This window comes from Anabrus simplex, chromosome 3 (assembly GCF_040414725.1).
Source record: "Anabrus simplex isolate iqAnaSimp1 chromosome 3, ASM4041472v1, whole genome shotgun sequence".
Lineage (NCBI taxonomy): Eukaryota > Metazoa > Arthropoda > Insecta > Orthoptera > Tettigoniidae > Anabrus > Anabrus simplex.
In genome coordinates, this window is record NC_090267.1 from 160,501,051 (window position 1) to 160,524,389 (window position 23,339).

At 39.7% G+C, this 23,339-nt stretch overlaps 1 protein-coding gene across 1 annotated transcript in view; it reads left to right on the forward strand.

Moving 5' to 3' along the window:
* LOC136867143 (growth arrest-specific protein 2) overlaps positions 1-15,163 on the forward strand; it is a 500,343-nt gene extending 485,180 nt beyond the window's left edge. Inside the window, exons 6-8 of the mRNA XM_067144253.2 lie at positions 6,049-6,385; positions 10,666-10,791; positions 14,281-15,163. Of these exons, the coding sequence (XP_067000354.2) occupies positions 6,049-6,385; positions 10,666-10,791; positions 14,281-14,466 (649 nt within the window). The 3' untranslated portion in view covers positions 14,467-15,163. The remainder of the gene's footprint in view (positions 1-6,048; positions 6,386-10,665; positions 10,792-14,280) is intronic.
* Positions 15,164-23,339: the final 8,176 nt, after the last annotated feature.

Here is a 23,339-nt window from a genome sequence, read left to right on the forward strand (position 1 = left end):
CCAACTCGCCCGGTGCGGCCTTAATTAAGGTACAGCCCCATCATTTGCCTGGTGTGAAAATGGGAAACTACGGAAAACCATATTTAGGGTTCGAATCCACTGTCTCACGAATATTGGATACTGGCGCGCATTTAAACGACTGCAGCTATCGAGCTCGGTCAAATGCACACACACGATACACGATGCACTGCATCCGTTGTCTACGTACAATGGTTTCGCATTTGTCTCGTGACAAAGTGCTCGGAGTGCAAGATACTGTATATCCCTTCTATATAATAAGACCATAATAAAATACAGCCCGTTGCTATACCTGCGGACGGTTAATTCTTACTTTCACTTCTCCAAGTCCAGTCGCCTCATACAGCAGTTGTGTGTAGATCCCTGGGTCTCAACACAGGACTACGGGCCATTCAAAACACGATGACTGTTCGTTGGTTAGCTTCCAGAGACAGTCCAGTAATTCACATATTCACATGCAGTGAACAACCAAACAGCAACAGCTCAACAGTATTCGACAGCATTGCGATACTCACAATAGCGAATTTTTTGTTGCTGTTTTGCTTTACGTCGCACCGACACAGATATATCTTATGGGTCTAACCGGTATAGTCACTTTATGTACTTTTAAAATAGACTAAATTTGCTATAATCTGAGACCAGAGCGAGCTCTATACAGCCATTGGTTCCCAAGATACAGTCCTTCAAAAAGGCAATTTTTTCCAAAAAGTGATTTTTTTCGAAATGGTCACTTATTTTGTGAAATATCTTCAATACGCATCCCACGTCAAATATTATATGAAATGAAGTTGTAGTAAAATTAATTATCTTTTATTTGAGACCAGATTTGTATCTGTAGGCCCAGCGATTCTCTCAAAAACGGCAAATAACCAAAAACAGTCATAAGTGGGTTTTGGGGAGAAATGCAAATAAACTGTTCTCACGTCTTTTTATGGTTTTATGGTTTTATTTATTTTTTATTGGAACCTTCATTTGTACACTGTCCACAAGATGCTCCCTTTTATCCACGCAGCTGGACATTATTTTATACGCTAAGAGCGCGCACCTCTACCTTCAGGATATGATAGCTCTACAAGATTGGATGGATAAAAGTGAATACGACATATTCACAAAAGGATCATTCACCATTCGTCGGTCTGACAAGTTTTTGTTTGGGTTGTGGTCAGACCTAACAACTTAACAGAAGCTGATGCGATCCATGAAGACAGTGTGCTGGCAAGGTGGACAACAGGAATGGTGTTTATGGTGAATATAGGCTATATGAAGAGCTTGAAAGTTTTTGCAGCATCTCATATCCTACTGGGGAGCAGCATGTAGACATGAGATCTTCTAGAATCGTCCGAGATAACAGTGATGTGGAAAACTCAAAAACTGGTTTTCTCTCCACCCTCCATTTCCCAAAACTGACAGTTTGCTCTCTATCAGTAGTGGTTTTCTGACAGGTCCTGAGGATTTAAAGGATGACTTCAAGTATGAGTTGGAACCGTTCCCGATGTTTCTGTTCGATGCGCAAGGACACAAAATCCACTCTGTACTATGCCTTCACTCCTCTTTCCAGACACACGCCGATAGATGTCAGCACTCACGTCGTTTTGGATGGTGGCTACCTCTTGCAAAAGGTCGTGCGGCGGTGGAAGAGCACAGTTCGAGCACTCTTGGCGCGTAATACCCCCTACGTCCGTAACTACTTTGGGAAGAAAGTCTCCATCGTTTCTGACGGCTACCTCGAAGATGCTACCAAAAAAAAAAACCACCAAAACAGCGGAACGACTCCGGCGCTACGCAGCTCATTCCAGCTACGAACTGACGTCCGATGAATCCACAGTAATTCAAATTGCTCAAGAATATGTATTGGGCAATGAGAACAACAAGAGACGCCTAATAAATCTTCTTTGTGATGCCTTTCAGAAGGAGGGAGTAGAAGTGGCTTTTGCCGAAGAAGATGCGGATCGAGAGATCGTCATGACGGCGCTTTCGAAAAGAGCAGTAGCCGATCGGAGCGTCATAGTTGGAGAAGACGTCGACCTGCTCGTTCTTCTCAACGGTTTAGGCGCTGAAGAGGAAAACGCCTACCTCCAGAAGAACACAAAGGGTGAAGCTGGTTGCTATCACTACTCTACGACCTCCTACAACCATCAGGACTCCCAGCGATCACCAGGGACGTTACTATTCACCCACGCGTTTACCGGGTATGATATCCCCTCAGCACCGTTTGGCCAATGAAAGACCAAAATCACCACACTCCTGAGCAAGAGTGAACCACTTGCTGAGCAAGTGGAGGTCTTCCTTCGGCCAGACCCCACCCCACAAGCCATGAGAGAAGCAGGCATCAAGTGCTTTATGGCTCTGTATGGGGGTGACATCGCGATGGATAGTTTGGATTTCCTGAGGTATAAGACATTTGTCACTTCAACGAGCATAAATCTCGCCCGTTTGCCACGGACGGAAAATGCCGCAGGCTATCATGCTACCTCCAAGTGCAGAAGTGGCGGGGAGTCAAATTGAATCCCACAGATTGGGAGTGGAAGCTGTCTTCCCAGGGACACTTCCCCATCCCCACCACCATAGATGCCACCCCTCCTGCCCTTCTGCAAAAAATTTCATGTAAATGCAAGAAAGAGTGCTCTGGGAGCTGCTCGTGCAGAAAGGTTGGGCTACAATGCTCAGGTCTCTGCCAGTCATGCGGTGGCAAACTGTGCGTCAATGTCCCGGATGTGGAACTTAAATGCTCGGACGATGAAGATGACCCGACTACAGACTGGGCAGCTCTTCCAGCGTCCATCACAGCCATCGAGACACCATCTTCGTGCGAGCCCAAGCCCGGGCTATCTAAGATAAAAAGAAAGGCATGATATGGCAACCAAAACACAATACCTACATGATTTATATTAGTTTTCTTTTTGTGTAAATGTAATTTGTCCTTATAGTAGGTACCATGATGTTTGTACAAGCATTTTAGTATGTAGGTATATAAAACAATGATTGACGATGACGTAATTCCCGATAGGTATATTACCTTTTTCCTTTTTCAACAAACAATTTTTAACAATAAAACATTTAACTGTTTGATAAACAAGACAATAAAAAGACCTAAGAACAGTTTATTTGCATTTCCCTCCAAAACCCACCTATGACTGTTTATGGTTATCTGCCATTTTTGAGAGAACCGTTGGGCCTATAGGTACCAGTCTGGTCTGAAATGAAAGCTAATTAAATTTACTACAACTTCATTTCATATAGCATCTGACGTGAGATGCGTATGTTAGAAGATATTTCACAAAATAATTGACCATTCCGAGAAAAAAAAATTCACTTTTTGGAAAAAATTGCCTGTTTTCGAATAACTTTATCATGAGAACAATTGGCTGTATGGAGCTACCCCTGGTCTCAAACTGTAGCAAATTTAGTCTACTTTAAAAGTATATAGAGTGACGATACCGGTCAAACTCTTCCTTCACTGAGATATTGAGCAAAACCTAAAAAAGTCCGAAAATTTCATGGTTTTTTGGGTACACCGCCGCTCGCACAGCACTTTGGAAATTGCAAATCTGTTTTTTAATATTGGTTTAGGACCTAACATTATATAAAAATTCAGAACGACCGGACCTTTTGCAAGCACGGATGTACATCTTGACTGGACTATACGGGTGTCAAATCGAAAGACCTACACCTGGCGAGCCGAACATGTCCTCGGACACTCCCGGCATTAAAAGCCATACGCCATTTCACTTTTTTTAATGCACAACAGTTGGTAGCAAGTAACAAAGCAGCTAACAAGAAAATAGCATCGTCGTAAGACGAGCTAGCAACGCGCTTACGATGCGTATAAGCAAGTTCCACCGGCATAGGTTTTTAAAAGATGTTCTTTAATTTGCCGGAAGCCAGGGATACGAAGTTACTCAAATACCTCCGACCTGACACAGGACTGTTGTTTCGAACACAAGGACAACTAATAGCCGACTGCTCCAGTGAGATACGCTGGAAATAAAGATTATTTCTGTGGACTCATACGATCCGTTCGTGAATTCTATAATCTATTTCTAAGTGAGAAAATACGAATCGCTCTCCTGTTCACCGAAAGGTATCACACTTACTGCACAAAAATCCCTTAGCTATTGTTAGTGTCGCATGAGGCGAACCAGATTGGAAGATTAAACAGAAACATTGTGCGCTTACAAATGGTAATATACATTAAATTGTAGTCACAAAGACGCTATTCAAGTTAGGCCTATTACAGTGTTACAACTGACAAAATATACACATCGAACATGCTTTCAAAAAAAAATTTTTTTTTAAAAAAGGAGAGCTGGGAGATGATAGTTTTCAACGGGTTGAAGGTAAGAGGTGTAGAAGTAGTGTTAGTTACAAAACGAGGATTACGAATGCGATTAATTCATTCCGGAGCGTTTACAGACTATATAGTGAAAGGCATAATAGCTTAGTCTATAAAGATGTAACGAATGTGATACGGGCCCGTCTGCCAAAATGAAACTTCGGGCCCCCTCAAATAAAATGTAAAACCTATAAATAACTCAATATAAACGTAATTACATCAGGTAGAAATAACGGAATTTGTTAAGTTACATAAACAAAGGGATTATTCGTTATTGTAAGCTTATTATTAAACAATGTTTAATAGATTTTATTTGACTGTCTCCGTGGTTTAACGGCTAAGCTGCTGAACGGCCAACCATGAACCACCGTTCGTGCTTAACTTTAATTGTTTTCATTTTTCTGTAACTACAGAACTATGCCTGTAATCGATACCGAAGTCTCAGTTATAATAATTTATTGGATTACAACACAGAAAAATATACTAACAAATTACATCAAAAACTGTTCAAATAAAGTTTGAAAAATATCTTCTTCTTTATCTGTTTACCCTCCAGGGTCGGTTTTTCCCTCGGACTCAGCGAGGGATCCCACCTCTGCCGCCTCAAGGGCAGTGTCCTGGAGTTTCAGACTCTGGGTCTTGGGATACCACTGGGGAAGATGACCAGTACCTCGCCTAGACGCCCTCACCTGCTATGCTGAACAGGGGGCTTGCGGGGGAATGGGAGGATTAGAAGGGTGGCCTTAAGTTAGGTATCATCCAGGCATTTGCCTGGAGGAGAAGTGGGAAACCATGGAGAACCACTTCCAGGATGGCTAAGGAGAGAATCGAACCCCCCTCTACTCAGTTGACCTCCTGAGCCTGAGTGGACCCCGTTCCAGCCCTCGTACCACTTTTCAAATTTCGTGGCAGAGCCGGGAATCGAAGCCGGGCCTCCGGGGGGGTAGCAGCTAATCACACTAACCACTACACCGAAGAGGCGGCTTGAAAAAATGTCAAACCGTACAACTGATAAGCCTATTATTAACTTCGCGTAAAGGGAGCTCGTTCGAAGCTGAGTTGACTGATTGTTACTACAACTGGCATTACACGTTATTGTAGAATAAATGTGTGACAAACATTCTGCAAAATTCGTGGGCAGTACGATCTCAGGTGCACTACACAGCACAATTTTTGAGATTTTGATTCAAAAACTTCCACCAAAGGAACAATAATTTGTAATTGAAATATATTTTGGTATCAACCTTCATTGCTTTAATTATTTTTAAATAATTTGATGTGTTTTCTGAAGAGCGTGTCACGGTGTTGCGAGAGACGGTGTGTTACATTCCACACAATAAGCTGCTGTTCTTCAATCAAGTGTCAATTCCTCTGTGTGAAAAAAGCAAACAAGAAACACAAAACAAATACAAACAGAAACACAACTAAGTCGACTGGTTCTACAAAATCCACCTGATCATTTTCTTGCAGAGTAACATTGGGCTAGATATATATTATTTTAATTTTTTTCGCGAGGAAACTCGGGGCCCCTTAAACTCCCAGGCCCACCTGCGTTACGTTACGTTACGTTACGCCCCTGGTAAAATATGTAGCCGTTATGATTTAATACTTCCTGTGGGTGGAGTGGGAAGCCGGCAGCTAATCCAATGAGCTAATCACGCTGGATGACTTAATTATTTATGATTTTCTTTCCCCAGTTCCTCGTCTGCAATCTCGAGCGGCAGCGTGACCCGATGGGGCCGACCCATCGGTCGCCCTCGCAGTGGAGAGCGGCGCAGCCTCATGTTACTGGAGACGTCTCCCAGCAGTGGAGGCGGGGGTCAGTTATCTCCCGCCAGAGACTTACGACGGACTTCCAGCGAAGGGAACACGGGGCCAGTCGGCGCGGCCAGCGGGGGCGCTAGCGACGGCGTGCCCAGCGACACTACGGAGGATGATTGGTCACGGGGCAGTGGCGAGGATCCGGACATGGAGCTGGATCACGATATGGGTGGCGGACAAGGAGACATCGAGATGACCGAACTGGACAGGAAGGTAAATAACATGTTCTGTACGAATATTGGTATTAAGATTTTAAAGCAACAAACTTGTACTCTATGATAGGATTCACAGTCGATCAGGGCCTCTCAAACGCCCAAAATCTCACGCGTGCAAACTGAGGTGCAGAGTTCTTGTGCTCAGTGCATCGGTCCCACTCGGCTAGGCTCGGACCAACGCTTCATTTCTGGGCAACTCGGCTAAGCTCGGCTCGGATTTGGAGCGCTACGGAGCAAGTGAGGAAAAGGGGGACAGGCGGAGCGAGCGAGACAGGCGTGGGGAAAGAGAGAGACAGCGCTATTGCTCCAAATCAAGAGTGGGGTCTGCATTCTGGTCAACCAAGCGAAGTCGTCTTTTGCACCGTGCATAGTGCAATGCACTGGGTGCATGCACCCTGAGAGGCCCTGCAGTAGGTGAATACATACATACATACATACATACATACATACATACATACATACATACATACATACCCAGAGTGTGCAAAAAGTGCCATTCAATAATCAAAGGGTCGAGCAATAGCGGTGGTTGGGAATTAGAAGTGGAGGGGTGGGGGGTCAAAAATGTACGGACAGCATAAATATCCGGGTTTGTGCATTATAGCAGGCAGGTGAGTGGGGGTATATACATAAAAACAGTGGAGTGCGGTGTACACATTCGTTACCCCAGCTGCAAAAATGTGTTTTAAATATAAGCAATCGTAGCCCCCACTATACTCTGTAAATTCAACATGACCATTTTATAAGGTTGCATTTTTCATGCAAGGGTCTACCTGAGAAAGGTCTTTCAAGAATAACCTATTTTCAACCACATACTCGCACATACTGTATTTCCAAATTAACATTCACGACAATGATGACACCAACATAACTTAATCTATAGCAGATGTTAAACAATGTAAATACATACAGTTTCACCCGGTGACGCTTCGTGATATTACAGTCATGGTTTTCACAAAAATATACTGGGGCTGTTTGTTTTTAACTTAAAAAGCCTAACCTAAACTGAATCAGCAAAATTTAACTGGTATTTTACCGTCGCTGAAGTTTTATAGTTTCACTCGCATACTGAGTGTACGTGCATCAACGACAAACGAGAGAAAATATTCGGCACGAAGTATAACACACGTTATATTCATGAAGAATGCAACAGAACTCGCGGAACCTTCATCTATAATCCAAGAGGAACCGTACATCACTTTGGGAGTGGCGACCCCATCGTACTAATAGCCTATATCTGCTTCATTCATTCCATTCCTGAGCCGGTCAGTAACTGGAAAACAGGTTGTAGGTTTTCATTTTCATTATACACCTATCCTCATGTATAGCTTGAAACTACCACGTTAACGAGACAAGACAACTCACCACTCCAAGCTGCAGATATGAAGTTCTTATGCACCATGATACAGAAGACCAGGAAGGACAAGTTCAGGAATGAAAAAGTCTGAGAGAGGTGGGAATAGGACACTCCCTACTACAAGGATCCAGAAAGAAAGACTGAAGTGGTTTGGCCATGTAAGAATGATGAGTGCAAGCAGGACTGCAAGAAGAGACTATGAAAGAGAAATAAAAGGCAAAAGACCAGTGGGCAGATCCAATGGAAAAGGGATTCATCTGTGCAGAAAGATGTCGAGGAAAGAGGACAAAGAACAGTGGTTCATGGACAGACAAACATGGAGGGTGCTTGTACACCACACCTGGGCAACTGGAGATGGTTCAAGGATGACGATGATGATGATGATGATCTACACCAAATTCTGGAATGTATGTGGCACTGCTAGCATTTAAAAAAATGGGTGAAAGAAGTCACTATCTAGCTGAACATTCCCAGCAGTAATTTCTGCACCAACTCAAATGCTGCTATAAAATAACATCACACAAGATTACAAGGTTTTTTTATGATACTAGGCCAATGTTACCCTTGACACCACTGTGAACACCAGTGCATTGGAGTTTGTATGCAAAGTTACAAGCTTCATATTGTTCAGTACGGACCAAAGTTGATGTGAGTATGAATTTGCGTCAAACAGAACACTGAATATGCTCAAAGCATTGCATGTACTGTACCACTCACTCATACACCACTCTGGTGTTTATTTCCATGTCAGGATGCCTTACAAAGAATCTGTTGCTTTCAGAAAGTGAGTGGTAAATTTAGCAATTGTGTTCCTGATACATTACAACATAACCACACTCCAAATGACTCCAGTGGTAAGATGTCAACAGCTCTTGTACTGTCCAAGACTACTGGACCCAGAAATAAAAGGAGTATTGCTTCTGTTGATGGATTCATAGTCTGGTCAAACCAATACTACGGTTACTATACGTCCAGATTTCCCTGAATATGTTCTGTCTGGTCTTTATATCGCCGGCCCCGTGGTGTAGTGGTAGCATGCCTGCCTCTTACCCGGAGGCCCCGGGTTCGATTCCCGGCCAGGTCAGAGATTTTTACGTGGACCTGAGGGCTGGTTCGAGGTCCACTCAGCCTACGTGATTAGAATTGAGGAGCTATCTGATGGTGAGATAGTGGCCCCGGTCTAGAAAGCCGAGAATAACGGCCGAGAGGATTCGTCGTGCTGACCACACAACACTTCGCAATCTGCAGGCCTTCGGGCTGAGCAGCGGTCGCTTGGTAGGCCAAGGCCCTTCAAGGGCTGTAGTGCCATGGGGTTTGGTTTTTTTTTTTCTTTTTTTGGTCTTTATATCATCTGGGGAAGTCAGGAGATGCTGGAGAGGCAGTGGGGAGAGGAATACTTTGGTTATATCTTAACTACTATCTCAAGAAGTATCAGTATGCCATATATTGTAAGATTATAAATTTAATATCCCTGGAAATGTGGGCTAATTTGTCTTCTTTAACTGAACATGATGTAGCTATAGAATGAAAGGGAAATTCAGTTATGGAAGTAGGCCACTGGTAATTAGTATTCTTTGTGAGATAAACTCAAACTTGAAACTTAGACTTGAATATAAATTTATTCCCTTCAAAGTCCAGGAAATCTTGCAAAAGATAGAGGATGAAGTGTGAAGTATTGAATGTAAAGAACATACCAAAACATCACAGACATTGTATATTTCATGCCCTGAATCCCTAGAGGCCTGTATGAAACCTTCTGAGAAATTTTCTTGATTTAAGTGGATGAAGTTGAGAGCAGTTTCTTCTTGGAATTATGTTGTACCTTCAACACAATTTCTCTGTTGTAAAGGGGTCATAAATGATCATGTAAAAGCATTTGTTCAATTTTGTAATTTAAAGATCTTGAGTTTAAAAGCAGAGAAGTGCAATAATGTGTTGGCACATCAGCTGCAGTCAGGTTTCCTTTGAAATGTTCAACTAGAGAGTTATGCTCAGAAATGTTGAAAATTGTACGATTCTTTTTTTTTTTTCAATTCCAGGGCATAATGCAAACACTGAAAGAATATTTTCATTAATTCTGAGTCAGTGGACACAGGAGAGAAATGACTTTTCTGTAGACACATGAGCAATAATATTCTTGTAGTGTAGTTTTCAGGATATAAGTTGTAGTGATTTCTGCACACACATTCTGAAAAATGGTAAGCTTCTAGCAATGAGTAGTGAAGTATTGAAACTTATCACTGTAAGCAGAGTTGGGAATCCAGAAAAAGTAATAGAATTATTTGTAAAAAAATACTTACATGAATGCCGTATGTGAACACTACAAACAGTAGAATACTAACACATCTATTTAAATAAAGTTGTAGGGGTCCACTGTCTGTAATTTAGTTTGTTTTGCCATTTTTTCAGATATTTATCCATTTTAGGTCAACTCAGGACCATATCAGTGGTTTTTAGCTTTCCTGTCTGTCTGTTTGTTCCATCATCACGGCAAAATGGCTGGATAGATCTTGACTAAACTTCATATTTAGAGTATACTCATCCAGGGAAAGGTTTAGAGGAGCATATGATTTAAAAATCACTGAACAGACTGGTGGTTTATAGGAAAATCAGAACAGTTTTCTTCCATTTTCTCTTATACCGTACTATTGATTTTTTGTAAAAGGACAAAGACAATCTCCACATCTTCGAATAGGTGGGCTCTCCCTTCATCAATCCTTGCACTTCTAGGCAGCTATCCATTGTCGATTCTCTCTCCCTACAATTCTAGCAATGCTCCGTTAATTCCTATGATCTCAAAGCTCAAATGTATTTAAATCAAAGTTCTCACATCAAGCATCCTCTGTTGTAGCTTATACTTACATAATAATGATTATCATACCCTCGCGGACCTGTATCTAGTGTGGTATATTCATTTTCAGGTGCAACAAGCTACAAAAGTGGCTCAGCGGCAGTGCCACTGTCCTCCTGCCAAGTGTTCCAGGCTGAAAGTCAAGAAGGTTGGTGAGGGCAGATACAACATTGCTGGCAGAAATGTTTTCATTAGGGTAAGTATCCGAGTCTTCAAGTAAGTCCTTTCCAATTTCCTATCACCTTCAGTATGTTTTTAGATTGTAAGTTATCTCAGAATATTAGGGAAAGGATGATTAAGTTTCTATATGATAGTGCAAGTCTGCCTCTGCGGTGTAGTGGTTGGTGTGATTAGCTGTCACCCCCGTAGGTCTGGGTTTGATTCCCGGCTCTGCCATGGAATTTGAAAAGTGGTACGAGGGCTGGAACGGGGTCCATTCAGCCTCGGGAGATCAACTCAGTAGAGAGGGGTTCAATTTCCTCCTTAGCCATCCTGAAAGTGGTTTTGTGTGGTTTCCCACTTCTCCTCCAGACAAATGCCGGGATGGTACCTAACTTAGGGCCACGGCCACTTCCTTTCCTCTTCCTTACCTATCCCTTCCAAACATCCTGTCCCCCACACAGCCCCTGTTCAGTATAGGAGGTGAGGCCGCCTGGGTGAGGTACAGGTCCTCCTTCCCAGTTGTATTCTCGGATCCAAACTCTCACGCTCCAGGACACTGACCTTGAGGCAGTAAAGGTGGGATCCCTCGCTGATTCTGAGGGGAAAAACAACCCTGGAGGGTAAACAGATTAATAAAAAATGATAGTACTAAAAGTGCTCCTATACGATAACTTGCGATAACAATAAAAAATTGTACACAAATTATAAATTTGTACCTCTTGACCAAATGAGGACTGCAGCACCAGTGGTAAGATGTCAACAGCTCTTATACTGTCCTAGATGTGTAAATTACTGGACCCAGAAATAAAGGGAGTATTGCTTCTGTCGAGGGCTTCATAGTTTAGTCAAACCAACACCAGGGTTACTGCATTTCCAGATTTCCTTGGATATGTTGTGGTTTTTATGTCATCCGTGGAAGTCAGGGGAATGAAGGAGGGGAAAGGGGGGGATTTTTGGTTAAATCTTAATTACTGTCTGAAGGAGTCACAGTATGCCATATACTGTATACATTTAATACCTCTAGAAATGTGAACTAATGTGCGGGATCATGGCAACAAAAGCTAGTACACCAACATCACCTGTTTCTCCTATAAGGGGTTTGCTATAGACATGTTTGCATGTTGTTACACTATCTGTTTCAAACAGTATTGTTTGTATAGGTTGTGGTGTGATGGATGTTCTTTGGCTAGGTACCTTTCTGCATACAACCTACAAGCGGTACCATCACTGACTTTTCAGAATTTGAAATTATAATTATCGCAGCACGGTTCTTACAATAACGTACACTGATGTACATTCAACTACCGTTTCAAAGAAATATTTTCTTGCTTTTGCTGTGTTGTAGAAGGGAGTAAACATTCTTGCTTGCGTACACTATCATAGACGTCTAGTTACTTTGTTGACTATCCTGAGTACAAAGCAAATGCAGAACAACAACAAATAAGAAATTGGAAATATTTTAGTCATCTTACGCATAGCTCTCTGGTCATGGATCATGTTTGTTACAACTTGTGAATGAGCTTATGAGGTATTTTCAAGAGTGAGCTTCACATTACAAGTACTCGTGATTGAATTACTGTATTACATTGTAACAAATGTTATTGTTAATCTCTTTTTTCCCCTGCTTTCAATTCAGCTAAAGATAATAGCAAGTTTCTACTTAAAAATATGTTTGTATTGAAAATTATACTTCCATACATTTTTGAGTGAATGGTATTTACTTTCATAACCCTCTCTCCTGACATTTGGTCTGTGAAAGTTTTTTTTCTAAATTCCTCGTTGTTTAAGAAAAATTGCTGGTGGTAATGTCAGGTAATTCACCCTGTATGAGCAGAAAAAACTTAAGCCTGTTTATACAAAACGGAATAGACAAAATAGTAATAATGGAAATACAATATCTGCAAATGGTTTGAGTGTAGGTCTGTCATAAATATTACTGTATGTAAATTATATAAAGTTTTCTGCAACCTGTTTGGGGGATACAGGGTTCAGAAGTTGCTGATTCACCTTGGAAGTCATTTCAGTAGTAGGCCTACAAACGTTATTCATTTCTTTTCTATTTTTTCATTCAATTTACTCTCTTAATTGTCAGATTCACAGCTTGAAGAAAACAAATCTCTTAAGTGTGAATAAATATCCAGAGGAAATATCAAGCTTGCTGGCAAGGCAGGAAATGATTTTGCCAGTTCCTGTTATCTTGAAACTTTATCACCAATGACAATAAGTGCAGCATATAGATTAAGAGGAGAACTTCACTAGCCAGACAGGCATTTCATATCAAGAAAATCTTCTGACTGGTAGACATAGACTTTCAGACCAGGAAAATGTTTTATAAAATTATTTGGTGGAGTATTGTCCTGTATGGATGTGAATCTTGGACAGTTAACTACCAATACTGCAAATGATTAGAGGCATTTGAAATGTGGGTCTGTAGAAGAATGTTGAAGAAAGGATAGGTGGAGAAGAGAATCAATGAAAATGTCCTGCAGGAAATTCGAGGAAAGAGAGAAATGTTCCTAACTCTGCAGAAAAGGGCTGCTAATTTCATTGGACATATATTGCCCCATAATACCCTCCTGACTTATTTCATTGAAGGGAAAATCATGAAGAAGAGAGGACATGGGAGACCGAGGATAAAGTACTTTCAAGATCTGATACAACATTTTCAGTATACCACATCACAAGAAATGAAACATGAAATTGAGGACAAAAACCTATGGTTGTATTGACAAGGTACTGTCTTTAGGAACTGACAGACTGTGTTCAGCAAATGTTAAATTTAGCTGTGCATATTAGATAGAGTCCAAATCATATTTAGAATACAAAAGTGATGCAGTATATAAAATTTAAGACAGCATTTGAAGCTATAATATGTAATATTAAGCTGATATCTTTTGCAAAATAGTCATAAAACACACTATTCTTCACTCTAGAGCTTAATAACTTACTAGGGAAAGCCATCCTAAAAATGCATAGCTAGGCATTAAGGGAGAATGTAAAGGCGTCCCATTGCTTGCCTGCCACAAATCAAGTGACCAGGAAAGGCTGAACTTACTCAGCTTACTCTGGTGGTTTGATGAAAACTAAACACTGTGTCCTGCTAGGTAGGGCTTAGCTGCACGGATTTGCTGGACACGCATTTTAGTAGTATATTAAATTCAAATATTTCATCAGAATATTTTGGGGAAAGCTCCACTTGCCCAGTTGTCTCTCAGGTTTCTCTACTGTTTGTGTATTATCTTACATGAGAGGGTGTGTATTTATGTGTCATTTAACCCTCTGTGCCTCTTCCTTAGTCTATGCTTCTCACTTCTGATTGTCTGAAACTATCAGGTAGGGAACAAAGCTATTAGATTTGTTGTTATACAGACACTGTTCATATTTATGATGATGATGTTGATGTTGATGCTTGTTGTTTAAAGGGGCCTAAAATCTAAGGTCATTGTCTCCACTCATATTTATAGGCTAATAGATAAGATGTACCACAATTCTTGGAAACTTCTCATGGTATATTCTGTTTCAGTTGCTGAAGGGGCGACACATGATGGTACGCGTCGGTGGAGGCTGGGACACACTGGAACACTTCCTGCTGCGACACGATCCCTGTCAGATAAAGGTCGTGAGTCGGGACTCTCCTACCAATAGGTCCTTCCTGCACATTCAGGCCAAGTATCGTAGCCCACCACCGTCAGAGCCCATAGGGCGATAGGCAGCACAGCAGCACGCTCAGCAGACACTGCCTGCTTCACTGTAGTTTCATGGAGATTTCATTTCTGTAGCAGTCTTGCAAAGAGGTGAAGGTGCTGTTGGTAATGATGTAATCATGCAAACATGTTGGTTTGGCAGCTCATCCATCCTTATTTGGCAAAGTAATAGATCTAAATAACATAAAAATTTGGTGTAAAAATTTTTCATGTACATGTTCTTTTTTAACAGATCTGTATAGAATGTCAGTGCTAAATCTCTGCTGTTGTAGGTTAACCCTCTTAAATTCAAGTACAACTATATTGTTACCTCGAGAAGTTATGAAAACTTTGGAGTGTTAGCATATTGTTAAGCTTTTCTTAAGATGGTATTGTCTATTCACTCACCCTACTCTATGAAGAAAACTTTGAAAGATCCATGTCCTGTCAAAAATTGTGTAAAGTAATAATGATTTCTGTTGACCCATTCAAACAAGGATGGTATCAGCTGTTTGGTCCATTTCCCTCATAAATCATCTTCCTATTTCTGTTGCCACTGCTCCATTCTTTGCCGGTTTTCTTCAAAGCTCTCCTTGAGTGCGCCAAATCTCCTGTCATTCTCATCATCATCATCATCATCATCATCATTTCCCCTTATCCAGCTCTTGCCAGGTCGGGTTATTTATGGCACTTCTCCATCTTCCTCTTTCATTCCACCATTCCTCTTCCACAATCTTGTCCCAGTCTAAATTTCGTCTTCTCATGCCGCTCTTTACTGATTCAATCCACCTTGTTCTAGGTCTTCCTCTTGCTCTCCTGCCATTACACTGCCTCCAGCATCTGCCTTGGAATTTATTCTATTCTTCTCCATCCTTTTTACATGTCCAAACCACCTTAGTTAATTCTTTTCAACTCTCTCATTTAGCTTTCCTATCCCAACTTCCTTTGTAACATCTTCATTTCTCACTCTGTATTTCCTTGTCTTTCCTTTTCTTTCCTGTGGTTCTAAAGGTAATAAATCAACAGGAACTACTGCTGCTACTGTGAGAACTGCAGGTTTATACACCGTACAATATGCACATGCAATTCTTAAAGCTGCTCTCCACTGCACTGCCACCATTATTTCTGATACTGTCCGACTCGTTGGCTGAATGGTCAGCATACTGGTCTTCGGTTGAGAGGGTTCTGGGTTCGATTCCCGGCCGGGTCAGGGATTTTAACCTTCATTGGTTAATTCCAGTGGCCTGGGGGCTGGGTGTTTGTGCTGTCCCCAACATCCCTGCAACTCACACACCACACATAACACGCAGTTACCTACACATGGCAGATGCCGCCCACCCTCATTGGAGGGTCTGCCTTACAAGGGCTGCACTCGGCTAGAAATAGCCACACAAAATTATTATTATTTCTGATACTTTTCAAACTTCAAAGATTCAGCCAAAATTTAGAGCCATTTGAAAGATAGATTGGACAGTCAACTTAAGAAGGCACCTTTACTAGATTTTGGACCTTTAATATTACTCATCAATCTACTCAATACAGTTATTGATTTCACTGCCTTATCTGTTGTTACACACTGAATATGGTCCCAGAAAGTAAGCCTGGTATCAAGCATTATATCTAAGTACTTTGTACTTCTAGATGTTTCAATGACTATCTGCCCAACTTGCATAGGCACAAGAGCAGGGCTTTTTATCAGAGGAACGTGGGGGTATGCGTACCCCTTAAACATTTAAAGACTGTTTAAGAAAAAATATTGGTAAATTTCTATCTAGTCCAGCAAATATAACTTCTGACTTGAAAGATCATCGATCAGCTTGCACCAACATGCTGTTCACAATAATTGGAGAAGATTTAGAGTAATCTTCAATTTAAATTGACCTATCAAATTCGTTCCTCTTGGTTAGCAACTCAGCATTGAGTAAAATAAGTAAAATGATTAGAAATACTGACTGCAGTTACCGTTTTGACATGTTGACTACAAATAAAATAGCGTAATAAATTTTTCTATAAACATGTCAGCCCAAAAAGTGATAACCGGACTTGTGCATAATTGCTGAAAATTGTAAGATCGTGATGTTTTGTCTAGTAAAACTGAGAGTACCCCTTAAAAATTCTTTAGAATAAAAGCACTGAACAAGAGTATTAAAATAACAATATCTAGTAGCGTCAGCTGAATAGTGTGACTGAAATTAAGATAGTCAATCGTGAACTATAATACTGTATGCTGTAAAACTGTCCTGCATTGTCAAGCACATTAATAAATAATAATAATAATAATAATAATAATAATACCATATCTTATTTAAATTGAGAAACATGATTAAAATGTTAATTAGATAATAACTTATTTGCTTTTTTACCTATTTTCTTGGGGTTGGCACTTCATGTGGATTTGGCCTTGTTTTACAATCATATGGTCTTCCTGACACCAGTTTCATGCATGAAGGGATATATCCTCTATTTTGGCTTCTGTGGTGGATGATAGTGAGATCTGTCAGGTGTAGATAAAGAGATGTTTATTAAGACAAACACATACATCTAGTCCCCAAGCCAGAGGAATTATTAACTATACACAGTTAAAAACTTTGGACTGGCTGGGAATGAAACGTGGCATCCACTGAACCTAAGGCCACTGTGCTATTCAGCTAAGGATATGGGTAATAGATACAGTAATACAGTATGGTAATACTGTAGTATAATTCACTGTTTGTCTCGCATACTTTAAACTGTTGCTTTCTTCACAAAGAAAGATTTCCTTTCATTTCCATTTCAAAATTTATCATCCTGTGTTCAATATCTCCATGATCTGTTTGATAGTCCTAGTAAAAAGAATTGCTAGAAGTGTGTAGAAAATTTAATATACATCATTACAAGAATTTCATAGAGTAAATTAGAGCTATCAGTTCCACTATGCTTGTGAAAATACCGGTACTTGTGTACATATAGCATTCTTTACATTCAAGGAAATAATAAAAGAAAATTCATTAGTCCCAAATTGCGGGCACAATTAGCACAGTACCTTTTAGCTTCCAGCTTTCCATCCAAACAGCTAAGGGTCGAATCCTGACAGATCCTGGAGTGGAATTTTTACCTGAAAAATCATGTGAGGTCGTGAAAGGTCTTAACACCTTGGTCAAACCCAAGGGTGGTGGCTCCAGCAATCTTAAGAATGACGAAGATACACTGAAGAAAGCTTTTATGTGGAATTTTCACCTGTGAAATTATGTGAAGTCAGAAAAGGTCTTAACATCTTGACTAAATGCTAAGGTGGTTTTAGCAATCTTAGGAATGACTAAACTGAAGAAAGCTTTTAGGGGAACCCAGGATAATTAGAACATGGGATAATTAGAACATTATCATATAAATACAAAAAGTAACTAATGATATTTCTGCATTCTCACACATTATAGAGTGTTACTCAATTTGTGCAAGAGTTTTTTTTCTAATTACCATATCAATTTTGTATTTTATTTTCCTACATATGATATTTATATGATAATGTTCTAATTACCCCATGTTCTAATTACCCCGAGTTCCCCTATCTGTTAGTCCTACGCAGTAGCGTAGCCAGGATCGGCCAATGGGGGGGTTACAGTTACAAAATTAAGATATAACATAATGAAAGTGCTTGTGCTTGTGCGTATCTGGTACGCGCATGCATGACTGTCATAAGGATACTGATACAAGAGTGAATTACTGTATGTGATATTCAGATTGCAATACACTACAAAATTCTTACTTTAAAATACAGAACATGAACAATATGATCGAGGTTAGCAGTTTTATCTCAAACGGTATGTTCAGTTTACAATCTAAAATCTAATTTTCGAGGCTTCCTAGAAAATAAATTTAACACATCTGTTGATTTTAAAACTATGTCTCTGTGAATGTTCAAGGGAGCCAACCCGTTGAGTCGACTTTCACTTGTGGTATTTCTGAGGTAGGTTTTAAGGCGTCTTAATGTTGAAAATGATCTCTCACTGGCTGCAGTGGTGACAGGTAGGGTGGCAAACACTCTCAACAAGCAGTGGATTGCAGGGAGTTTATCTTGATCACATAAAAGAAGTTTATTGTTTACTGTCAGTTTCTATTTATTTTCTTTTTGTGAAAGTTCAATGGTGGGGGGTTCTAACCCCCAGTAACCCCCCCCTGGCTACGCCCCTGGCTCCCACGTTCAAAAAGGAGAACAGGCTGAAAAGAATATGTGAAAAGAATAACCTAACAAGAAAAAAAAAAAAGATAAAATTTATTGAAACTGTACAACTATACTTGCAGTAGGTAACAATGTTTCAAAACTTAAATATCCATATGAATGGATTTCTGATGTATGACATGGCAATGTTATCCATATCCTTTTTTTATATTCCTGTCTGATTGGTCACTCAACATAATCAAACACTGTAATGTTGACTTTTAATTATGGATGAGCTGCCAGGTGGAGGGAAAAGACAAGGGAGCTATTGAACATGGTGAATCACTGCACTGGTATTAGCTGAATGAGTGCACATAAGAGTAAAGAAAACCTGTTAAAGAAAGTTGTAACTAACTTAAATCTGAGAAATATAAGCACATACCACACTGTGAAGATTAAGCAGACTTCATTAGAACGGAAAATCTATTACCAGTATTTAATTTTGCAATTCATCCAAAAAATATTAAGTTATTTCTTGGGATAAAACAGAGAAAAATAGCTGTAGAAATACTTCCATCTCTAACACCATGCTAAATTCTAGTGTGGGTAGAGGAAGAGACATTTTCTTAATATTTTGCTCTCCAGTTTCAAATATACCTTTGCATTATATAAATGGTCTTTCCTGCATGCCATTCTTGAAGTCGACACTTTTAAAATCCTAGTTACTGGTGCAGAAGATGAGCAGTTTGCTTTCACACTATAGGGAAACAGGACATTTTTGAGGACAGGAAGCAAGATTACCTAGTAGGAAGTAGCAAGGATGTAGCAAAAGGCTATATCATTATATTTTTAGAAAGTGAAGGTGAAATACAGAAATCCACTTCTTTGATAGCTAATGGCATAATTCAAACCATCTCATTTTTCAGTTTGATGGACCAATATCTGATCAGCTATCCTGCTTAATACAAAGAGGCGAATTGTGAGTGAGAGTGGGGGGGAATGAGCTCCTTCCTGTCCTAGCATCATACCACAGTGGTCCATGTCTAATGAAGCCCTCTGACTGTATCTTCACAAAATATGAAATGGAATTTGACTTGGGATTCACTGCTTCACTTGTATTTTTTTTGCTGGCAAGAAATTTATTGTATTTGTTGGTGAAGTAAGTCATGTGAAAACATGGTTCATAAGCACTTTATTGCCGCATATCACTGATTGGCTTTTTTAGAAGAGCCTACAAATCTCTCAACAATAACCAAATAGAAACACTCTTCAGCTGTTGTGCTATCTTCAACTGTTGTGTTACCAGTAACATTAGTAGATGACAAAAGTGTATGTATACTGTATAGTGATGCTAACCAGTTGTTAAAACATAATATTATTACAATACTAGCAAGCACCATGGCTTCACCTGCATTTATTAATTCACCCTTAGGTATTTTAAAACCATTTATTTGAAAGCAAAATTTAAAAATGTATACACATCATTTTTACATAAATTGCATGAAATACGTTATTTTATGCTTAAGGCCATATGAAAAGCCATATTATATCGAAAACAAAATCCTACTGGATAAATTGTATTAAGTGCCCTTCCAATTGGAACTAAGATGTGTGTTTGCCTTTCCAACTCTTGAACAACCCATATACAGTTGACAATGGGAGAAGTACCATTTACGAAGTTCGAGTCCTACAACTTTCAGAGTTTGTCTGGTGCCTTTGGTGATACACATAGCAAAACTCAAACGGGGAACTGTAGACATCTAAATTGAAATGGTATATCCACAGAGATGATTTGAATCTGAGGAATGAATATTACTTCACCTGCGGCATGTCCAGTCATGATGGTGGCTTCAGTAATATTCTACATCAGTTTTTGATTGAGAGTCGTGTTCCATTGCAGAGGGAAGGAGGATTCATATTCCTGAGAAGGATAATTGGTGCCACAATCATCCACTCCAAGATGTTCAAGGGTACTCCAGGTGACTCCAAGTTGTTCAAAAGCTCTGTCATGTAGTTTGCAACCTCATCTGTATTAGATGTCATGTCGATAGACTTGTAAATTTGTAGAACATCAGGTAATTCTTGTAAAAGTTGCTTGTTGATAACGTTGACAGCTTTATTTCTTGGAGTAAGAATTGATCCTTGGGCCCACATATGAAATTTCATATCTCTGCATGCCGTAGATTAGACTGGGCATCGCACACACATACAGACCAACAATTCTGCATATCATGTGTTGAACAGGAATGGCTCCCTATGCCATGGACTTGAAATGACACCATGACTGATATACTGTATGTATTACTATTAGTTGTTCATTACTATTTATGTTATATACTATTTGTTTCCTCTAAACAAATTTTAAGATTGTTTTAGTTGAAATAAAATACGGTTCATGTTTTGTTGCTGGTATAGCAAAATCTTTGTATTCCCTAAAATTTTAAGTGAATAAAATGAATAAATATGAAATAAATAAATAAAATAAATAAATAAATAAATAAATAAATAAATAAATAAATAAATAAATGAAATAATTAAAAGTAATGTACTGGTAAGTAATTAATCTAAGAATACGCTTACATGAAAATTTCAGATCTCTGCTTGCCGGATATTACAGATTGAATAAGGCTCCTCATAATACCAATATGTATGGTCCATTATTGGACATTATAAATTTTCCAGCTAACTCATTCCTGGTTGCCAGCATTTCGCCCTCGTGTGCTAGTTTGGGCTCATCAGTTGGTACCTAGCACACCTACTAAGACGCTGGTCAGTGCATACCGTGGAGGCTACTGCGTAGGCTACTTAGAGCCACCAGCAGTGTCAATGCACTATGAGAGACCCTGTCCCACTACCAAAAATTGATGCCTGCTTGGCCATCTGATGATATAGATGTTGATTCCCATAGGGAATCTGAAATATTTGTCCCGAATGAGTAAATTTATAATACCACTATAAATGGTCTGTTATTGGACATTATAAATTTTCCAGCTAACTCATTCCTGTCTGCCAGCGTTTCACCCTCATTGGTTCCTGGTACAGCCATAAATGTAAGAATGGCAGGAGGGCTGGTATGTGGTTGAAATCGTACATGAAGCTCACCCCCATTGGGGTACACTTGAAAAGAGCTGCACCACCTCAGGATGAGGACACAAGTTTACGTACTTTACCATCTTGTTCTTATGGCTATCACTCCTACTATAGAATATAGCTCATCTTGTATATTCACTGGAGACCAATGCACTGAATGGTAATTTTCAAAAATACACTTTATTCGACGTAAGTACTCTCTGTTTTGCATCTAAATTACAGTTCATGTTATTATACTGCAACAACATCAGAGAGTTGTGTTCCATGTCATGAAGTTCCCTAGAGAAGTGGAGGGTTTCTTATCTTGTCTCTAAGTACTCTAGTTGCCTTTGTTACTAGGAACTATCTAGTGCTCATTCCTGTTGTAGGTTGGGTGGGTGTCACAACCACTCCAGAAATGAAAAATTTGTTTCATAATTCTCTAGTTCTTGATAGGGAATCAAACTAATGACCTGGGTAAACCTAAGCTTTAACATCTCAGTTGTACAGCTACCACACAATCAGAGAGATTATCAGAATATTACATCACAAAACATTATTGTGTAGATGTTTGTCATATTTGAATATTTTGAGACAATCTCTCAATGGCTTGGGTCCACAGGCTAGGAGTAGCGAGCCCACCCTTCACCTCATTCCAGGCCAGGTCAGAGATTTTTACCTGGATATGAAGGCTGGTTCAGGGTCCACTCAGCGTATGTGATTACAATTGAGGAGCAGGTGAGGTAACAGCCCCAGTCTAGAAAGCCAACAATAATGACTGAGAGGACTTATCGCACCGACTATGTGTCACGTAATCTGCAGGCCTTTGCGCTCAGCAGTGGTTGCTTGGCAGACCAAGATCTATCAGGGCTGTGGTGCCATGGGGTTTGATCTCAATGGTTTATCATTTTACAGAGAAGGCTGAGTTCAATTTATGCTTAATAATATGCTTTATAATTTTACAAAGAATTCTGAGTGAGTTCAGTTTTTGTATCTTTCTTTATATAAAGGCAGTCTGTTGGTCATGAACTTCCATTTAGAATCAAAGGAGACTGCAAATCCCACAGCTACAGCAGTGTGAAAATGATGGGAACAGTGGGTTCAATTGTTTTATAATTTATTGAAAATTTTTATTACCAACAAGTTTTCAAGATATTTTCAGTAAATTTCACAGTTCATGTACCTTCTGCCAAATAGAATGCATTTCTGAGTTTTTCTAACAAGACATAGAGGTTTGATGACAAATATTTCAGTGGCTATAAGGAAATCCTTACCTCTACATGTGAATATTGCAATAGGATAACATTTGTAAATGACTTCAGGTATTAAGATACTTTTCCATTCAGAAAAAGAATATTCAAAACATTCAAGAAAAAATATTTGTATTCTAGTTAAATATTTATATTCTATATTTAGTGTAGACTAGCCATTACACCTGTTCTTGATGGGTTCATTTTTGAACAATTGCAGCAGTAATACTCTCTAGCAGAGATGAATTGCAGCAGAAGAAATAGAGTGCACATCAATCAATAATAGTCATTCCATGTGATATTACTGTTGATTACAAGCTAAAGACCATTTCCAAGGTTGGTTCTCCAGGACATAAAATGTTCAACATTTAAAGTATGTTTTTATCAGGCGTCAGTGAGAAACTATTTCAAACTCTCCACTTCTTCCTTTGAATATTGTACTGCC